Below are 22,109 nucleotides of genomic sequence, written 5' to 3'. Positions count from 1 at the left end.
ATACCTTCTGATTATTTATACACTGCTCAAAAAAATAAAGGGAACACTTAAACAACACATCCTAGATCTGAATGAATTAAATATTCTTATTAAATACTTTGTTCTTTACATAGTTGAATGTGCTGACAACAAAATCACACAAAAATTATCAATGGAAATCAAATTTATTAACCCATGGAGGTCTAGATTTGGAGTCACACTCAAAATTAAAGTGGAAAAAAACACACTATAGGCTGATCCAACTTTGATGTAATGTCCTTAAAACAAGTCAAAATGAGGCTCAGTAGTGTGTGTGGCCTCGATGTGCCTGTATGACCTCCCTACAACGCCTGGCATGCTCCTGATGAGGTGGCGGATGGTCTCCTGAGGGATCTCCTCCCAGACCTGGACTAAAGCATCCGCCAACTCCTGCACAGTCTGTGGTGCAACGTGGCGTTGGTGGATGGAGCGAGACATGATGCCCCAGATGTGCTCAATTGGATTCAGGTCTGGGGAACGGGCGGGCCAGTCCATAGCATCAATGCCTTCATCTTGCAGGAACTGCTGACACACTCCAGCCACATGTGGTCTAGCATTGTCTTGCATTAGGAGGAACCCAGGGCCAACCGCACCAGCATATGGTCTCACAAGGGGTCTGAGGATCTCATCTCGGTACCTAATGGCAGTCAGGCTACCTCTGGCGAGCACATGGAGGGCTGTGCGGCCCCCCAAAGAAATGCCACCCCACACCATTACTGACCCACTGCCAAACCGGTCATGCTGGAGGATGTTGCAGGCAGCAGAACATTCTCCTTGGCGTCTCCAGACTCTGTCACGTCTGTCACATGTGCTCAGTGAGAACCTGTTTTCATCTGTGAAGAGCACAGGGCGCCAGTGGCGAATTTGCCAATCTTGGTGTTCTCTGGCAAATGCCAAACGTCCTGCACGGTTTTGGGCTGTAAGCAGAACCCCCACCTGTGGACGTTGGGCCCTCGTACCACCCTCATGGAGTCTGTTTCTGATCATTTGAGTAGACGCATGCACATTTGTGGCTTGCTGGAGGTCATTTTGCAGGGCTCTGGCAGTGCTCCTCCTGTTCCTCCTTGCACAAAGGCGGAGGTAGCGGTCCTGCTGCTGGGTTGTTGCCCTCCTACGGCCTCCTCCACATCTCCTGATGTACTGGCCTGTCTCCTGGTAGCGTCTCCATGCTCTGGACACTACGCTGACAGACACAGCAAACCTTCTTGCCACAGCTCGCATTGATGTGCCATCCTGGATGAGCTGCACTACCTGAGCCACTTGTGTGGGTTGTAGACTCCGTCTCATGCTACCACTAGAGTGAAAGCACCGCCAGCTTTCAAAAGTGACCAAAACATCAGCCAGAAAGCATAGGAGCTGAGATGTGGTCACCACCTGCAGAACAACTCCTTTATTGGGGTGTCTTGCTAATTGCCTATAATTTCCACCTGGTGTCTATTCCATTTGCACAACAGCATGTGAAATTGATTGTCAATCAGTGTTGCTTCCTAAGTGGACAGTTTGATTTCACAGAAGTGTGATTGACTTGGAGTTACATTGTGTTGTTTAAGTGTTACCTTTATTTTTTTGAGCACTGCATATACGCACAATGCTTTATTTGCGAACTGCTATAGAGTCTCTTCCCCGGCCGGCCTTCAGGAAGAGTCAGCTGCCTGCACCACCTGACTACGTGGCCTCGGGCACCCAATCAGAGGGCAGTATCAATAGTGGTTGACAAAATTAAACATCCAAAATTACCAAAATTATCTTTACAATTTTAGCACAGACAGGCACCAAACAATATTCAGGAGGCGAGTAACGATCTTTATTAAAGATATCAACATTTTCAATATGAAAGGACATTCAAATTAAATTGTAATGGACAACATAGAGGCTAATCCTAATTTAGGGGTTCATTCCGACCCGATCGCTTGCTGCAGTTTATCGCAGCGCAGCGATCGTATCGGAACTGCAGCATGCGCCGGCGCATGCTGGATGGCCGAAGGCCGTCGTTCCCCAGCGACCGCCTCTGCCTGAATGACAGGCAGAGGCGGTCACTGGGCGGCACGGCGGCGTTTGGCCGTCGTTATGGGGGCTCGGTCCGGCCAATGCAGGCGTGGCCGGACCATGCGGGGGGCGGGCCGCGTGACATCACACGCAGCCGCTGCGACCGGGGGCAGCGCCGATCAACTCCCAGCCAGCCACAGGAGCTGCGCTGGCCGGAAGTTACTCCACAAGTACAAAAGCATCGCAGCTGTGCGATGCTTTTGTACTTGTGCTGGGGGGGGGGCGGACTGGCATGAGGGACGGACTAGCCCTGTGCTGGGCGTCCCCCCGCATGTCAGGGAAGATGATCGTGGTTGTGCTAAATTTAGCATGGCCACGATCAACTCGGAATGACCCCCGTAGACTCTACATTGTTCTCTTATAATCCAAGGCTGTATTTATCGCACACTCAGTAAGAAAATGTTAATTCTGGCATGCTCTTGACCATCAGGTCAAGTGGAGTGGATGGACCTCTACTGAGTGACAGAAAATATAACTGGCAGAGCGTTTTTTCACATATCGGTATAGATGGCTTCTTCCATGGGAGGATATTCGCAATTCTTACTTGCCATGAATTTTTATTAAAAATATTTACCTAGACTGAGAGCCAATGGCTAGTTTAGTTCTCATGGACAATCTGATGCTTCGCAAGGTCTGCCTCATTCAGGAAACTTCTCCCGCACTCCAGGCACTTACAGGAGGTATCACCGGTGTGAATCCTCCGATGGGTCATCAGATTGCTTTTCCTGGCGAAACATTTACCGCACGTGGGACACACATGCGGCTTCTCTCCTGTATGGCTGGTGAGGTGATTTAAGAGACTGGATCTGTTTGAAAATAATTTCCCACAATCAGGACACGTCAACTTCTCCCTTCTGTGGCTTCTCCGGTGATCGGCGAAGCCCACCCTATGCGCAAACCGTTCCGAGCACTCAGGACATTTAAAATCTAAGCGACTACTGGCCCTTGGCAATTTCGCTGCTGTAGGAGGGATGGACTCCTTCGTTATGTGGTGGGTAGCTGTATACTGAGAATGATCCATGTGTGTATACGTGTTGGCGCTTGTGATATTTCCTCCACCACACGAGACGGATTCCTCTGTAGTATGAGGTGTACACAGTGGGTGATCAGTTGGGGTATACATGTCAGTGTAGGGAACACGCTCATCTTCATTTGCTGTGAAACCCTCAATTCGAGTAAATGAATATTTTGTATGTGCATGTTTGATCAGTGCATAGACGTCTGCGTCTATATTTCCTTTATATAATAATGGATATTTTTGGCATATCTGCTCACGTTTATACAGTTTTTGTGCGTGTTCCGCTTCATTAGATGAACATTTTGTCTCCGTACAATCTGTGGATGTATCAGCAGCAGTGATCTTTCCACACTCATATGAGACTGTACATTGTGTATGACCTGTGGGTGTATAATTGTCACTGTGTGTGAGGTCTCCTCTATCACATGAGACAGGTTCCTCCTTAGTATGAGTAGATGTATACTGTGTATGACCTGTGGGTGTATAATTGTCAGTGTCTGTGAGGTCTCCTCCCTCACAATGGTCTGGTTCCTCCTTAATATGAGTAGATGTATACTGTGTATGACCTGTGGGTGTATACAGGTCAGTGTCTGCGAGGTTTCCTCCATCACAATGGTCTGGTTCCTCCTTGATATGAGTAGATGTATACTGTGTATGACCTGTGGGAGTATAATTCTTAGTGACTTGTAGGTCTCCATCACATGAGACAGGCTCCTCCTTAATATGAGAAGATGTATACTGTGTATGACTCGTGGGTGTATACACGTCAGTGTGTGTGAGGTCTCCTCCATCACATGAGACTGGTTCCTCCTTACTATGAGTAGATGTATACTGTGTATGACCTGTGGGTGTATACATGCCAGTGTCTGTGAGGTCTCCTCCATCACATGAGACTGGTTCCTCCTTAATGTGAGTAGATGTATACTGTGTATGATCTGTGGGTGTATACATGTCAGTGTCTGTGAGGTCTCCTCCATCACATGAGACAGGTTCCTCCTTACTATGAGTAGATGTATACTGTGTATGATCTGTGGGTGTATACATGTCAGTGTCTGTGTCCTCTCCATCATGTGAGACCGATTCCTTGTTAATATGAGTAGATGTGTCTTCATTTGATGTGAAATCCTCCTCAATTCGAGTAAATGAATATTTTGTATGTGCATGTTTGATCAGTGCATAGACGTCTGCGTCTATATTTCCTTTGTATAATAATGGATATTTTTGGCATATCTGCTCACGTTTATACAAGTATTGTGCATGTACCGCTTCATTAGATGAACATTTCGTCTCTGTATAATCTGTGGATGTATCAGCAGCAGTGATCTTTCCACACTCGTATGAAACTGTATCTGTGGGTGTATACATGTCAGTGTGTGTGAGGTCTCCTCCATCACATGAGACTGGTTCCTCCTTAATATGAGTAGATGTGTATTCAGCTTCATAATTTATCGGAACATCTAAAAAGAATATATAAACATAATTAAATTTCAGTAACAAATGTACATACTACTTGCATTCAAAAAATAAGATTTTACTTACCGATAAATCTATTTCTCATAGTCCGTAGTGGATGCTGGGACTCCGTAAGGACCATGGGGAATAGCGGCTCCGCAGGAGACAGGGCACAAAATAAAAGCTTAAGGATCAGGTGGTGTGCACTGGCTCCTCCCCCTATGACCCTCCTCCAAGCCTCAGTTAGGATACTGTGCCCGGACGAGCGTACATAATAAGGAAGGATATTGAATCCCGGGTAAGACTCATACCAGCCACACCAATCACACCGTACAACTTGTGATCTGAACCCAGTTAACAGTATGATAAACGCAAGGGAGCCTCTGAAAAGATGGCTCACAACAATAATAACCCGAATTTTTGTAACAATAACTATATACAAGTATTGCAGACAATCCGCACTAGGGATGGGCGCCCAGCATCCACTACGGACTATGAGAAATAGATTTATCGGTAAGTAAAATCTTATTTTCTCTGACGTCCTAGTGGATGCTGGGACTCCGTAAGGACCATGGGGATTATACCAAAGCTCCCAAACGGGCGGGAGAGTGCGGATGACTCTGCAGCACCGAATGAGAGAACTCCAGGTCCTCCTCAGCCAGGGTATCAAATTTGTAGAATTTAGCAAACGTGTTTGCCCCTGACCAAGTAGCTGCTCGGCAAAGTTGTAAGGCCGAGACCCCTCGGGCAGCCGCCCAAGATGAGCCACTTTCCTTGTGGAATGGGCTTTTACTGATTTTGGCTGTGGCAATCCTGCCACAGAATGTGCAAGCTGAATTGTATTACAAATCCAACGCGCAATCGTCTGCTTAGAAGCAGGAGCACCCAGTTTGTTGGGTGCATACAGGATAAACAGCGAGTCAGATTTTCTGACTCCAGCCGTCCTGGAAACATATATTTTCAAGGCCCTGACAACGTCAAGCAACTTAGAGTCCTCTAAGTCCCTGGTAGCCGCAGGTACCACAATAGGTCGGTTCATGTGAAATGCAGAAACCACCTTAGGTAGAAATTGAGGACGAGTCCTCAATTCCGCCCTGTCAGAATGAAAAATTAAGTAAGGGCTTTTATATGATAAAGCCGCCAATTCTGACACACGCCTGGCTGAAGCCAAGGCTAACAGCATCGACACCTTCCATGTGAGATATTTTAAGTCCACAGTGGAAAGTGGTTCAAACCAATGTGACTTTAGAAAACTCAACACCACATTGAGATCCCAAGGTGCCACTGGAGGCACAAAAGGAGGCTGTATGTGCAGCACCCCTTTTACAAATGTCTGAACTTCAGGTACTGAAGCCAGTTCTTTTTGGAAGAAAATCGACAGGGCCGAAATTTGAACCTTAATGGACCCTAATTTTAGGCCCATAGACAGTCCTGTTTGCAGGAAATGAAGGAAACGACCCAGTTGAAATTCCTCTGTAGGGGCCCTCTTGGCCTCACACCACGCAACATATTTACGCCAAATGCGGTGATAATGTTTTGCGGTTACGTCCTTCCTGGCTTTGACCAGAGTAGGAATGACTTCTTCTGGAATGCCTTTTTCCCTCAGGATCCGGCGTTCAACCGCCATGCCGTCAAACGCAGCCGCGGTAAGTCTTGAAACAGACAAGGCCCCTGCAGTAGCAGGTCCTGTCTTAGAGGTAGAGGCCACGGTTCGTCCGTGAGCATCTCTTGAAGTTCCGGGTACCAAGTCCTTCTTGGCCAATCCGGGACCACGAGTATAGTTCTTACTCCTCTCCTTCTTATGATTCTCAGTACTTTTGGTATGAGAGGCAGAGGAGGGAACACATACACTGACTGGTACACCCACGGCGTTACCAGAGCGTCCACTGCTATTGCCTGAGGGTCCCTTGACCTGGCGCAATATCTGTCCAGTTTTTTGTTTAGACGTGACGCCATCATGTCCACCTTTGGTTTTTCCCAACGGTTTACAATCAGGTGGAAGACTTCTGGGTGAAGTCCCCACTCTCCCGGGTGAAGGTCGTGTCTGCTGAGGAAGTCTGCTTCCCAGTTGTCCACTCCCGGAATGAACACTGCTGACAGTGCTATCACATGATTTTCCGCCCAGCGAAGAATCCTTGCAGCTTCTGCCATTGCCCTCCTGCTTCTCGTGCCGCCCTGTCTGTTTACGTGGGCGACTGACGTGATGTTGTCCGATTGGATAAACACCGCCTGACCCTGAAGCAGAGGTTTTGCTTGACTTAGGGCATTGTAAATGGCCCTTAGTTCCAGAATGTTTATATGAAGAGATGTTTCCATGCTTGACCACAAGCCCTGGAAATTCCTTCCCTGTGTGACTGCTCCCCAGCCTCTCAGGCTGGCATCCGTGGTTACCAGGATCCAATCCTGAATGCCAAATCTGCGGCCCTCTAGTAGATGAGCACTCTGCAGCCACCACAGGAGAGACACCCTTGTCCTTGGCGACAGGGTTATCCGCTGATGCATCTGCAGATGCGATCCGGACCATTTGTCCAGTAAATCCCACTGAAATGTTCTTGCATGGAATCTTCCGAATGGAATGGCTTCGTAAGAAGCCACCATTTTTCCCAGGACCTGGCCTGGTTTTAGGAGGTTCCTGACTAGCTCGGATAACTCCCTGGCCGCCTCCTCCGGGAGAAACACCTTCTTCTGGACTGTGTCCAGAATCATTCCTAGGAACAGTAGACGTGTCGTTGGAATCAGCTGCGATTTTGGAATATTTAGAATCCACCCGTGCTGACGTAACACTACCTGAGATAGTGCTACTCCGACTTCTAACTGTTCCCTGGATCTTGCCCTTATCAGGAGATCGTCCAAGTAAGGGATAATTAAAATGCCCTTTCTTCGTAGAAGAATCATCATTTCGGCCATTACCTTGGTAAAGACCCGAGGTGCCGTGGACAATCCAAACGGCAGCGTCTGAAACTGATAATGACAGTTTTGTACTACAAACCTGAGGTACCCTTGGTGAGAAGGGTATATTGGGACGTGGAGATAAGCATCTTTGATGTCCAGAGACACCATATAGTCCCCTTCTTCCAGGTTCGCTATCACTGCTCTGAGTGACTCCATCTTGAATTTGAACCTTTTTATGTAAGTGTTCAAGGATTTCAGATTTAAAATTGGTCTCACCGAGCCGTCCGGCTTCGGTACCACAAACAGCGTGGAATAATACCCCTTTCCTTGTTGCAGGAGGGGTACCTTGATTATCACCTGCTGGGAATACAGCTTGTGAATGGCTTCCAAAACTGCCTCCCTGTCGGAGGGAGACTTTGGTAAAGCAGACTTCAGGAACCGACGAGGGGGAAACGCCTCGAATTCCAGTTTGTACCCTTGCGATACTACCTGTAGAATCCAGGGATCCACTTGCGAGTGAGCCCACTGCGCGTTGAAATTCTTGAGACGGGCCCCCACCATATCTGAGTCTGCTTGTAAAGCTCCAGCGTCATGCTGAAGACTTGGCAGAAGCAGGGAAGGGCTTCTGCTCCTGTGAAGCGGCTGCATGGTGCAGTCTTTTTCCTCTTCCTCTGCCCCGGGGCAGAAAAGAGTGGCCTTTTGCTCGCTTGTACTTATGGGAACGAAAGGACTGAGTTTGAAAAGACGGTGTCTTTTTCTGCTGATGTGGAGTGACCTGGGGTAAAAAGGTGGATTTTCCAGCCGTTGCCGTGGCCACCAGGTCCGATAGACCAGCCCCAAATAACTCCTCCCCTTTATACGGCAATACTTCCATGTGCCGTTTGGAATCCGCATCCCCTGACCACTGTCGCGTCCATAACGCTCTTCTGGCAGAGATGGACATAGCACTTACTCTTGATGCCAGGGTGCAAATATCCCTCTGTGCATCACGCATATATAGTAATGCATCCTTTAAATGTTCTATAGTTAACAAAATATTGTCCCTATCCAGGGTATCAATATTCTCAGTCAGGGAATCCGACCATGCGACTCCAGCACTGCACATCCAGGCTGAGGCGATTGCTGGTCGCAGTATAACACCAGTATGTGTGTATATACTTTTTAGGATATTTTCCAGCCTTCTATCAGCTGGTTCTTTGAGGGTGGCCGTATCAGGAGACGGTAACGCTACTTGTTTAGATAAACGTGTGAGCGCCTTATCTACCCTAGGGGGTGTTTCCCAACGCGCCCTAACCTCTGGCGGGAAGGGATATAATGCTAATAATTTTTTAGAAATTAGCTGTTTTTTATCGGGGGAAACCCACGCTTTTTCACACACCTCATTTATTTCCCCTTTCTCACCCCACATAATACCCTTCTTTGTGGTACTTGTAGTGTCAGAAAGGTTCAATGCCTCTTTCATTGCCGTGATCATGTAACGTGTGGCCCTACTGGACATCACGTTTGTCTCGTCACCGTCGACACTAGACTCAGTATCCGTGTCAGGGTCTGTGTCGACCCACTGAGGTAACGGGCGTTTAAGCGCCCCTGACGGTGTCTGAGACGCCTGGACAGGCACTAATTGATTTGCCGGCTGTCTCATGTCGTCAACAGTTTTTTGCAAATTGCTGACATTATCACTTAATTGTTTAAATACAATCATCCAGTCAGGTGTCGACTCCCTAGGGGGTGACATCACCAACACAGGCAACTGCTCCGCCTCCACATCATTTTCCTCCTCATACATGTCGACACACGCGTACCGACACACAGCACACACACCGGGAATGCTCTGATAGAGGACAGGACCCCACTTAGCCCTTTGGAGAGACAGAGGGAGAGTCTGCCAGCACACACCCAGCGCTATATATATATATACAGGGATAACCTTATATAAGTGTTATTCCCTTATAGCTGCTGTTATTATCGTTATTTGCTGCCAAAAATGCCCCCCCTTCTCTTTTTTACCCTGATTCTGAAGCAGGACTGCAGGGGAGAGTCAGGGAGCCGTCCTTCCAGCGGAGCTGTGAGGGAAAATGGCGCTTGTGTGCTGAGGAGATAGGCTCCGCCCCTTCACGACGTCCTTATCTCCCGCTTTTTTGTGTAAAAATGGCAGGGGATTAAAATACATCCATATAGCCCAGGAGCTATATGTGATGTATTCTTTTTGCCACCTAAGGCATATACTGTTATATTGCGTCTCAGGGCGCTCCCCCCCAGCGCCCTGCACCCTCAGTGACCGGAGTGTGAAGTGTGCTGAGAGCAATGGCGCACAGCTGCGGTGCTGTGCGCTACCTTAGACTGAAGACAGGATGTCTTCTGCCGCCGATTTCACCGGACCTCTTCGTCTCTTCTGGCTCTGTAAGGGGGACGGCGGCGCGGCTCCGGTGACCCATCCAGGCTGAACCTGTGATCGTCCCTCTGGAGCTAATGTCCAGTAGCCTAAGAAACCCGATCCACTCTGCACTCAGGTGAGTCCGTTTCTTCTCCCCTTAGTCCCACGATGCAGTGAGCCTGTTGCCAGCAGGACTCACTGAAAATAAAAAAACCTAAACTAAACTTTTATTCTAAGCAGCTCAGGAGAGCCACCTAGATTGCACCCTTCTCGGCCGGGCACAAAAATCTAACTGAGGCTTGGAGGAGGGTCATAGGGGGAGGAGCCAGTGCACACCACCTGATCCTTAAGCTTTTATTTTGTGCCCTGTCTCCTGCGGAGCCGCTATTCCCCATGGTCCTTACGGAGTCCCAGCATCCACTAGGACGTCAGAGAAAGGCAGTTAAATACTGGATTTGGTGACCTCTTACAGCAAACATGAACATTATTAATGTCCACTTACCCGGTGATGAGAGTGTCTCCTGATTTTCCATCATGTCCTTGTACAGATCCTTGTGTCCTTCTATATATTCCCACTCATCCATGGAGAAATGGACAGTGACATCCTCACATCTTATAGGAACCTGACACACACAATGACACAGTCATCACCCAGACACCTCCCCTGGTGTTACTGTATAATGCCCCATTCCCAGCAGTCACCTCTCCAGTCAGCAGCTGAATGATCTTGTTGGTGAGTTCCAGGATCTTCTGATCATTGTCTCTGTCATGTATCAGTGAGTGAGGTGGAGGCACCATGATGGAGCTCTGGGTCCTGCTAAATCCTTGTGACAGACAGGGACGGCTGATTGGTGTCTGACTCTCGACAGGCTTCTTGACAAGAGTATAAGCCTACATATAAAAAGACTCAGTATTAAGGTGCAGAGAGACTGACAACTTCCATACAAAGAGGTCTCTTCCTGGACATAAGAACATCCACCCCTCTTCACTAATATGTAAATCATCCCCATATATCTGAGCATTTCTATAAACTGAAACATCTGGTATGTTCCAATCTAATAACATCTCCAGAATCTTCCATATTAATTCTATTTACCTCCCCAGTCAGGTCCCTGTGTTAGTAATAGAGGTAAGAGCGATGTCACTGTGACACTCCCAGACCCCCTCACCTCCCCAGTCAGGTCCCTATGTCAGTTATAGAGATAAGAGTGATGTCACTGTGACACTCCCAGACTCCCTCACCTCCCCAGTCAGGTCCCTGTGTCAGTAATAGAGATAAGAGTGATGTCACTGTGACACTCCCAGACTCCCTCACCTCTCCAGTCAGGTCCCTGTGTTAGTAATATAGAGAACAGTGATGTCACTGTGACACTCCCAGACTCCCTCACCTCCCCAGTCAGGTCCCTGTGTCAGTAATAGAGATAAGAGTGATGTCACTGTGACACTCCCAGACTCCCTCACCTCCCCAGTCAGATCCCTGTGTTAGTAATAGAGAGAACAGCGATGTCACTGTGACACCGCCAGACTCCTTCACCTCCCCAGTCAGGTCCCTGTGTCAGTAATAGAGATAAGAGTGATGTCACTGTGACACTCCCAGACTCCCTCACCTCCCCAGTCAGGTCCCTGTGTTAGTAATAGAGAGAACAGTGATGTCACTGTGACACCGCCAGGCTCCCTCACCTCCCCAGTCAGGTCCCTGTGTTAGTAAGAGATAAGAGTGATGTCACTGTGACACTCCCAGACCCCCTCACCTCCCCAGTCAGGTCCCTGTGTCAGTAATAGAGATAAGAGTGATGTCACTGTGACGCTCCCAGACCCCTCACCTCCCCAGTCAGGTCCCTGTGTTAGTAAGAGATAAGAGTGATGTCACTGTGACACTCCCAGACCCCCTCACCTCCCCAGTCAGGTCCCTGTGTCAGTAATAGAGATAAGAGTGATGTCACTGTGACGCTCACAGACCCCCTCACCTCTCCAGTCAGCAAGTATATGATCTCCAGGGTGATGTTTAATATGCTTTGAGTAATTTCTTTTCTTTCCTTGTTTGTAAGAGAATTTAATTTGGTTTCTTGTGTAGTTTGTTGGAAATATGCAGTGGACAGACTTGGCACATATATATTTGCCTGCAAGTAATTGATAAAAAGGCAACCAAGAACACTGTATTTAGGTATACGTTTGTACAACAAAATAAAAATGATTGTAATCTCACAAAAGATACCACTAATTAGTACAGAATTAGTATTTATATTGGGTGCAAAGTCATACAACCATAATGAACATGGAAATGGAGGCACGGCGATTAAGAATAAGCAACGAACCAGCAGCGTCATAACAGGGGGTGCGGACTGCACCCTGGTGTCACCTGCGAGGGGTGACACCAAAATGCTGGCTCCTGCTGAGTGACGGGAGCCGGCACTGCAGCCATAGGACTCCCCGAGGGGCAGCCCGCACCTCCCGAACCCCCGGAATGCCGAAAACGAGAGTTCAGCCCGCAAGGCCACGCTCCTCTGCTAAGCCACACCCCTCCCACAAGGCCACGCCCCACGTTTCGTGCCCGCCTGCACGCACTGGGTGTCACAAGGGGCAGTGACGCCCTTGCAAGGAACACAGGTGCAGCTTATTTCAATCATCTGTAATAAAGGGCGGCATTACACAGTATAACGCAATGCTACAACCATGTATGGGGCAAGGCGACAAGTGATGTAAAATTCCGTAACAATGAGAAAGGAGGCAAAAAGTGTAAAAACACCACTAAATTTTATTTAAGACAATGCATATGTGGTAATTGTTTCTGGTGTAAAATCAGGGAGCTGACCCAGTGACATACAGTCAGTGTGATATGTAATGGGGATTTGACTGTATATAATTAATTAGTGCAATAGCGGCAATAATAAGAATTTACTCACCGGTAATTCTATTTCTCGTAGTCCGTAGTGGATGCTGGGAACTCCGTAAGGACCATGGGGAATAGACGGGCTCCGAAGGAGACTGGGCACTCTAAAAGAAAGATTAGGTACTATCTGGTGTGCACTGGCTCCTCCCTCTATGCCCCTCCTCCAGACCTCAGTAAAGGAAACTGTGCCCGGAAGAGCTGACATTACAAGGAAAGGATTTGGAATCCAGGGTAAGACTCATACCAGCCACACCAATCACACCGTACAACTCGTGGTAACCATACCCAGTTAACAGTATGAACAAAAACTGAGCCTCATTCAAAAGAGGGCTCATAACAATAACCCTTAAGTTAAGCAATAACTATATACATGTATTGCAGAGAGTCCGCACTTGGGACGGGCGCCCAGCATCCACTACGGACTACGAGAAATAGAATTACCGGTGAGTAAATTCTTATTTTCTCTGACGTCCTAGTGGATGCTGGGAACTCCGTAAGGACCATGGGGATTATACCAAAGCTCCCAAACGGGCGGGAGAGTGCGGATGACTCTGCAGCACCGAATGAGCAAACTCAAGGTCCTCCTCAGCCAGGGTATCAAACCTGTAGAATTTTGCAAATGTGTTTGAACCTGACCAAGTAGCAGCTCTGCAAAGCTGTAAAGCCGAGACCCCTCGGGCAGCCGCCCAAGAAGAGCCCACCTTCCTTGTGGAATGGGCTTTTACTGATTTAGGATGCGGCAGTCCAGCCGCAGAATGTGCCAGCTGAATCGTGCTACAGATCCGGCGAGCAATAGTCTGCTTTGAAGCAGGAGCACCCAGCTTGTTGGGTGCATGCAGGATAAATAGCGAGTCAGTTTTTCTGACTCTAGCCGTCCTGGAAACATAAATTTTCAGGGCCCGGACTACGTCCAGCAACTTGGAGTCCTCCAAGTCCCGAGTAGCCGCAGGCACCACAATAGGTTGGTTCAAATGAAACGCTGATACCACCTTTGGGAGAAATTGGGGACGAGTCCTCAATTCCGCCCTGTCCATATGGAAAATCAGATATGGGCTTTTACATGACAAAGCCGCCAATTCTGACACACACCTAGCTGAGGCCAAGGCCAACAGCATGACCGTCCCTGCATGTGAGATACTTTAACTCCACGGTCTTAAGTGGCTCAAACCAATGTGATTTTAGGAAATCCAACACAACGTTGAGATCCCAAGGTGCCACTGGAGGCACAAAAGGGGGCTGAATATGCAGCACTCCCTTAACAAACGTCTGAACTTCAGGCAGCGAAGCCAGTTCTTTTTGAAAGAAAATATACAGGGCTGAAATCTGGACCTTTATGGACCCCAATTTTAGGCCCATAGTCACCCCTGACTGTAGGAAGTGCAGAAATCGACCCAGCTGGAAGTCCTCTGTTGGGGCCTTCCTGTCCTCACACCAAGCAACATATTTCCGCCATATGCGGTGATAATGTTTTGCTGTCACATCCTTCCTAGCTTTTATCAGCGTAGGAATTACTTCATCTGGAATGCCCTTTTCCGTTAGGATCCGGCGTTCAACTGCCATGCCGTCAAACGCAGCCGCGGTAAGTCTTGGAATAGACAGGGCCCCTGCTGAAGCAGGTCCTGTCAGAGAGACAGAGGCCATGGGTCCTCTGATATTTCTTGTAGTTCTGGGTACCAAGTTCTTCTTGGCCAATCCGGAACGATGAGTATAGGTCTTACTCCTCTCTTTCTTATTATCCTCAGTACCTTGGGTATGAGAGGAAGAGGAGGGAACACATAAACCGACTGGTACACCCACGGTGTCACTAGGGCGTCCACAGCTATCGCCTGAGGGTCCCTTGACCTGGCGCAATATCTTTTTAGCTTTTTGTTGAGGCGGGACGCCATCATGTCCACCTGTGGCCGTTCCCAACGATTTACAATCATCGTGAAGACTTCTGGATGAAGTCCCCACTCTCCCGGTTGGAGGTCGTGCCTGCTGAGGAAGTCTGCTTCCCAGTTGTCCACTCCCGGAATGAACACTGCTGACAGTGCTAGTACGTGATTCTCCGCCCATCGAAGAATCCTTGTGGTTTCTGCCATCGCCATCCTGCTTCTTGTTCCGCCCTGGCGGTTTACATGGGCGACCGCCGTGATGTTGTCTGACTGAATCAGCACTGGTCGGTTTTGAAGCAGGGGCTCTGCTTGACTCAGGGCGTTGTAAATGGCCCTTAGTTCCAGAATATTTATGTGTAGGGAAGTCTCCTGACTTGACCACTGTCCTTGGAAGTTCCTTCCCTGAGTGACTGCCCCCCATCCTCGGAGGCTTGCATCCGTGGTCACCAGGACCCAGTCCTGTATGCCGAATCTGCGGCCCTCGAGAAGATGAGCACTCTGCAGCCACCACAGCAGAGACTCCCTGGCCCTCGGGGACAGGGTGATCAACCGATGCATCTGAAGATGCGATCCGGACCATTTGTCTAACAGATCCCACTGAAAGATCCTTGCATGGAATCTGCCGAAGGGAATTGCTTCGTAAGAAGCCACCATCTTTCCCAGGACCCGCGTGCACTGATGCACCGACACCTGTTTTGGTTTCAGGAGGTCCCTGACCAGAGATGACAATTCCTGGGCCTTCTCCCCGGGGAGAAACACCTTCTTCTGTTCTGTGTCCAGAATCATGCCCAAGAACAGCAGACGCGTCACAGGAATCAGCTGCGACTTCGGGATATTCAGAATCCAGCCGTGCTGTTGCAACACTTCCCGAGATAGTGCTACGCTGACTAACAACTGCTCCTTGGACCTCGCCTTTATAAGGAGATCGTCCAAGTACGGGATAATTATAACTCCCTTCTTTCGAAGGAGTATCATCATCTCGGCCATTACCTTGGTAAATACTCTCGGTGCCGTGGACAGACCAAACGGCAACGTCTGGAATTGGTAATGACAGTCCTGTACCACAAACCTGAGGTACTCCTGGTGAGGTGGGTAAATGGGGACATGCAGGTAAGCATCCTTGATGTCCAGCGACACCATAAAATCCCCCTCTTCCAGGCTTGCAATAACCGCCCTGAGCGATTCCATTTTGAACCTGAACTTCCTTATATAAGTGTTCAAGGATTTCAAATTTAGAATGGGTCTCACCGAACCGTCTGGTTTCGGTACCACAAACATTGTGGAATAGTAACCCCGTCCCTATTGAAGGAGGGGAACCTTGATTATCACCTGCTGGAGGTACAGCTTGTGAATAGCCGCCAGTACTATCTCCCTTTCCCTGGGAGCAGCTGGCAAGGCTGATTTGAGGTAACGGCGAGGGGGAGTCGCCTCGAACTCCAGCTTGTATCCCTGAGATACAACTTGTGCAACCCAGAGATCCACCAGTGAGTGGACCCACTGGTTGCTGAAGTTCCGGAGACGCGCCCCCACCGCACCTGGCTCCACCTGTGGAGCCCCAGCGTCATGCGGTGGACTTAGTGGAAGCAGGGGAGGATTTTTGTTCCTGGGAACTGGCTGTCTGGTGCAGCTTCTTTCCTCTACCCCTGCCTCTGGGCAGAAAGGATGCGCCTCTGACCCGCTTGCCTTTCTGAGGCCGAAAGGACTGTACTTGATAATACGGTGCTTTCTTAGGCTGTGAGGGAACCTGAGGTAAAAAGTCGACTTCCCAGCTGTTGCTGTGGATACGAGGTCCGAGAGACCGTCCCCAAACAATTCCTCACCCTTATAAGGCAAAACCTCCATGTGCCTTTTAGAATCAGCATCACCTGTCTACTGCCGAGTCCATAATACTCTCCTGGCAGAAATGGACATTGCATTTATTCTAGATGCCAGCCGGCAAATGTCCCTCTGTGCATCCCTCATATATAAGACGACGTCCTTTATATGTTCTATGGTTAGCAAAATAGTATCCCTGTCGAGGGAATCAATGTTGTCTGACAGGGTATCAGACCATGCTGTTGCAGCACTACACATCCATGCTGAAGCAATTGCAGGTCTCAGTATAGTACCTGAGTGTGTATATACAGACTTCAGAATAGCCTCCTGCTTTCTATCTGCAGGCTCCTTTAGGGCGGCCGTATCCTGAGACGGCAGTGCCACCTTTTTAGATAAGCGTGTGAGCGCCTTGTCCACCCTAGGGGATGTTTCCCAACGTAGCCTATCCGTTGCCGGGAAAGGATACGCCATCAGTAACCTCTTAGAAATCACTAGTTTCTTATCAGGGGAACACCACGCTTCTTCACACAATTCATTTACCTCATCAGATGGGGGAAAAGTGATTGGCAGCTTTTTCTCCCCAAACATAATACCCTTTTTGGTGGTAACCGGGTTAATGTCAGAAATGTGCAATACATTTTTCATTGCAGTAATCATGCATCGGATGGCCCTTGTGGACTGTACATTAGTCTCATCCTCATCTACACTGGAGTCAGACTCCGTGTCGACATCTGTGTCTGCCATCTGAGCTAGCGGGCGTTTATGAGCCCCTGATGGTCTCTGAGACGCCTGGGCAGGCGCGGGCTGAGATGCCGGCTGTCCCAGGGCTGCTGCGTCATCAAACCTTTTATGTAAGGAGTTGACACTGTCGGTTAATACCTTCCACATATCCATCCACTCCGGTGTCGGCCCCGTCGGGGGCGACACCACACTTATCTGCTCCTGCTCAGCCTCCACGTAACCCTCCTCATCAAACATGTCGACACAGCCGTACCGATACACCGCACACACACAGAGAATGCTCTGACTGAGGACAGGACCCTCACAGAAGTCCTTTGGGGAGACAGAGAGAGAGTATGCCAGCACACACCAGAGCGCTATATAACAGGGATTAACACTAATACAAAAGTGAATTTTTCCCAATAGCTGCTTATATCACCTTAGCGCCTAAATTTATGTGCCCCCCCTCTCTTTTTTACCCTTGTTGTAGTGTATACTGCAGGGGAGAGCCTGGGGAGCGTCCTTCCAGCGGAGCTGTGAGGAGAAAATGGAGCTGGTGTGCTGAGGAAGAAGGCCCCGCCCCCTCAGCGGCGGGCTTCTCCCGCTTTTTCTATAATGTTATTGGCGGGGGTTTAGGCACATATACAGTTTTATAAACTGTATTATGTGCAGTTTGCCAAAAAGGTATACTAATTGCTGCCCAGGGCGCCCCCCCCCCCCCCCAGCGCCCTGCACCCACCAGTGACCGCAGTGTGTGGTGTGCTGTGGGAGCAATGGCGCACAGCTGCAGTGCTGTGCGCTACCTTAATGAAGACAGGAGTCTTCTGCCGCCAATTTCGTCGTTCTCTTCTGTCTTCTGGTTCTGCAAGGGGGATGGCGGCGCGGCTCCGGGAACGGACGATCGAGGTCAGGCCCTGTGTTCGAACCCTCTGGAGCTAATGGTGTCCAGTAGCCTAAGAAGCACAAGCTAGCTGCAAGCAGGTAGGTTTGCTTCTCTCCCCTCAGTCCCACGTAGCAGTGAGTCTGTTGCCAGCAGATCTGAAAATAAAAAAACCTAACAAATACTTTCTTTTCTAGCAAGCTCAGGAGAGCCCACTAGGAGCACCCAGCTCTGGCCGGGCACAGATTCTAACTGAGGTCTGGAGGAGGGGCATAGAGGGAGGAGCCAGTGCACACCAGTTAGTACCTAATCTTTCTTTTAGAGTGCCCAGTCTCCTTCGGAGCCCGTCTATTCCCCATGGTCCTTACGGAGTTCCCAGCATCCACTAGGACGTCAGAGAAATAGCTACTGTACAGTGCATGAGCGGGTAGTTGTGTTCTACAGTACTCCTATTAAAATGTTTATTTAATGGAGTATTCTAGATGGATTCAGATATCCCAGCTGACGGGTTGCTGGCAGTCAGAATACTGATGCTTGCATCCCGATAGTGTAAATGCCGGCGGGGGAGGTTACTCTCTTCCCTAACTCCCATCTTAGTGCCTGATCCTAAAATCCCCCCGCTGTTGGTGCCTAAACCTAGCCCCCCCCCCCCCACCCCCCGTTCCCCACAGCCAAACCCTCCCCCCTTAGTGCCTAAACCTAACACCCGCCCACCCCCTCCCAGGGGCAAACGCATGATTTGTGAAGGGGGGTTTCCAATTCCATATATGTGTATTTACACATGGGCTACTTACAGTATATATCACATCTCTGAAAGCAGGTATGTATCACGAATTACAATGCTACCATTACAATAACCATTATTTAGAAAATATAATTAAAACGAGTAGTAGTTAAGGTTTCATGGTGGTGTGCAGAACAAGTAATACCTTAAGTGTAAGAAAACATTCTCACCAGCAGTCCAGGTCTAGGAATTACAGGGTTAATGTACCCACTGGCAGCAGCACTAGGAGCACTAAGGAACTGCTGCCAGTCACTGCCAGCACTCACCCCCATATAATGCTGAGAGGACACTGGCGGACACGGCAAAGCTGCATGTGAGGAGAGGGAGCTGCTGTGGCTGAGGCTCCGGATATTGGGGGTCATTCCGACCCGTTCACACGCAGCGGTTCATCGCTGCGGTGCGAATGGGTCAGAAATGCGCATGCACAGCGCCCACAATGCCGGGCAACGACCAGAAGAAAGTGATCGCTAGAAGACTGACAGCTGGGAGGCGTTCCGGGGCGGATACTCACCGTTTTCCGGGCGTGGAGATCCGAACGCAGGCGTGTCCAGGCGTTTGGAGGGCGGTTGTCTGACGTCAATTCTGGGACCTTTAATTGCTGGATCTGTCACACAGGGTAAGTACTGTAGGGCTGGTCTTGTTCTGCACAAAACTTTTTTAGCATAGCAGGGCTGCACAAACGATCACAGCCCTGCTATGCTAAAATACACTCCCCCATGGGTGGCGTCTAGTTGATTGCACGAGCAGCAAAAAGTTGCTACGTGCGATCAACTCGGAATGACCCCCATTCTCTGCAAAGAGCTCTCCACAACTATAGCTTACTGATGAGATGAGACGCAGCTCTCTCCTTCTCTGAAAAACGGAATTTGGCTCATCAGGTGGGGTTTCTGGGTACTCAGAAACCCCCCATGCGTGCGCTGCCCGCCAGTGGTGCCTCTACCCCCTCCCCACAGCCTAAACCTAACCCTCCGGGTGGGGCCTTAACCTAACAACCCCCTACACACTGCGATCCAACCTGAAATAGGCCCTAATATTGTATTGTACAGACCACATAACCAGCCAACATAGAGCCCTGGACAGTACTTGGGATCAGTCATACTTTACAATACTGCTGCCGCATTCAGCGATGACAGAATGGCTATCACTCACCGGGTCACACGGACGATGATTGGGAAGCGGTGATGGGCTGCCGTGATGAGTCTGTAAATGGCGTGAATCTAACGTCATGTGATTAGGCTGAAGCAAGCCTGTATTGTCTCCACTTGCATGTCCTTGTGTTGCTTCATTGAAAGGTGCCCCTCTCTTACTTGGCGACGTCAACCTTGGCCGCGATTGGCTTTGCGGAGGGAAGATCGTTGGGACAGCACCTTTTTTCAGTGCTTTCCGCAGCCCAGTTGGCTGGTAAGACTGCTCTGTAAAATGTTCCGAACAAATCCGTAACCTGTCCTCTGTTTTCCCCTTAAAAATGTTCTGAGCCAGTTCCTCGATGTTCCCGATGACGCGTCCGCTCCGCACCACGAACCTCAGCCAGGTTTTGATTTTCCCCGGACTGTTCGGGAACAAGTGCATAATTACACCTGGCTTCTCTCCTCCGCAATTGCGGCATCCTTCAACAAGACATTTCGCCATGTTCTCTATGGCTGTGGAAAAAAAGAAAAAACACCTTACGTACAGATGGGTTTTACTTTCAAGAGTGGAAAGGAAAGGAATGCATATTTTATTTTATTAATATAAATGCTTTTTTGTTACTTGTGTCATTTCAGAACATTTTTTTCTGCATCCACATGGGGAATATGATATTACATGGAAGATTTGAGGATCTTGCGGAGGAGGAGGGGGTGGCATACCATGCTACTCTCTTACCTGAAGAGCTAGGTATGCACCCCCTCCCTGTGCCACTCTAACACAAGCCTTTGGGGGGGGGGGTCATTCAGACCTGATCGCTAGGAAGCGATTTTTGCAGCCCTGCGATCAGATAGTCGCCGCCTACAGGGGGAGTGTATTTTCGCTGTGCAAGTGTGCGAACGCATGTGTAGCAGACTGTACAAACTGCCCAGGACTTACTCAGCCGCTGCAATCACATCAGGCTGATCGGGACCGGATTTGACGTCAGACACCCTCCCTTCAAACGCTTGTTTCTGCCTGCGTTTTTCCGGACACTCCCTGAAAGCGGTCAGTTGCCCCCACAAATGCCCTCTTCCTGTCAATCTCCTTGCGAACGCCAGTGCGAATGGATCCTTCGCACAATCCCGTCGCTGACTGGCGATCCCCATTGTATTCGTCAGTCGCGCCTGCGCATTGCGGTGCATACGTATGCGCAGTTCAGATCTCATGGCCCGCTGTGCGAAAATGCACAGGAGCGATCAGATCTGAATGACCCCCTTTGTTCTCAGACCATTTTATTGCCTAACCTCCAACCAAAGAGGATATCTTAATAATTTGTGCCCCGTCCTCCTTTCTCTGCGTCAGCTCCCAGGTGCCAGAGTTCTATACTCCCTGCTCCCATCTGGTTATAGTTCAAAGGGTCGACCACTAACATGGTCAACATGGGAAAATGGTCGACACATGAAAATGGTCGACATGGGACAGGACCTGTCCCGTGTCAGACATTTCAATGTGTCGTCCTTTTTCCTATGTCGACCAATGGTGGTTGACCTATTGACTGTCGAGCTAAGTAGTGTCAACCTACTATCCCAACCCTGTCTGCAGACCACCACTGCAACTCTGCTTGCAGAGCATCACTGTAACTATGCCTGCAGTGCATCACTGTATCCCAGCCTGCGTATTCCCCTCCCCTAATACCGCCCTACGTCCGGCCTCTCTCTGCCTCGGCTGTGTAAGTATCACAGGTTAACTACTCATTACACCGCTGTCTCCGGGGGGAACGTACAGTGACCCGGCCGCCAATACCCTCTCACCCGTTGCTATGGCTGCAGCCAAGTAGTGGTACCCGCCGCCCGTCCGGCACTGACTTCCGGGTCACGTGGTGCACTGCTGCAGCTGGAATATGTGGAGGGCGTGGCCTCAGCTCACACAGTATAGTCCACAATGTACCGCTTGCTGCTCATATAGGGCACTGTACAGTTACATAGCCGCCTTACATGGTGTATAATATATCTATTTATATATCTATGTATATTTATATAAATATATCTATCTATGTATGTATGTATATTATATATAGATAGATATATAATCACCATATACATACAGTATATCACCTGGGGTCTACTACATTACGCTGGCGCTCAGGATCCCGGCGCCACGCTATTTATTCTCCCTCCAGGGGTGTCGTGGACCCCCCAAGAGGGAGAATAGTTGTCGTTATGCCGGCTGTTGGGATCCC

The 22,109-nt window shown here is 49.2% G+C and overlaps 1 protein-coding gene across 4 annotated transcripts; it reads right to left on the bottom strand.

Annotated features, from left to right (window-relative positions):
* Nucleotides 1-1,810: 1,810 nt before the first annotated feature.
* On the bottom strand, nucleotides 1,811-21,750 carry LOC135054786 (oocyte zinc finger protein XlCOF7.1-like). Of its 4 annotated transcripts, none has more exons than XM_063958108.1 (6): nucleotides 21,682-21,750; nucleotides 19,913-20,403; nucleotides 11,768-11,920; nucleotides 10,503-10,691; nucleotides 10,303-10,423; nucleotides 1,811-4,539 (listed from the first exon to the last, which is right to left on the bottom strand). In XM_063958108.1, exons 2-6 carry the CDS (start codon nucleotides 20,390-20,392, stop codon nucleotides 2,663-2,665), a joined length of 2,820 nt encoding a protein of 939 aa, XP_063814178.1. In that variant the 5' UTR covers nucleotides 20,393-20,403; nucleotides 21,682-21,750; the 3' UTR covers nucleotides 1,811-2,662. The 4 variants fall into 4 exon arrangements, with proteins under 4 accessions (XP_063814178.1, XP_063814179.1, XP_063814180.1 ...); XM_063958109.1 differs by having other exon boundaries at nucleotides 21,654-21,715; XM_063958110.1 differs by lacking the exon at nucleotides 21,682-21,750 and adding an exon at nucleotides 20,828-21,519.
* Between the last annotated feature and the right edge of the window lie 359 nt (nucleotides 21,751-22,109).

Source organism: Pseudophryne corroboree, chromosome 3, assembly GCF_028390025.1.
Source record: "Pseudophryne corroboree isolate aPseCor3 chromosome 3, aPseCor3.hap2, whole genome shotgun sequence".
In the NCBI taxonomy this organism is placed as follows: domain Eukaryota; kingdom Metazoa; phylum Chordata; class Amphibia; order Anura; family Myobatrachidae; genus Pseudophryne; species Pseudophryne corroboree.
Note: the sequence above shows the minus strand (reverse complement) of the source record. Positions and strands in the feature narration are given on the sequence as shown.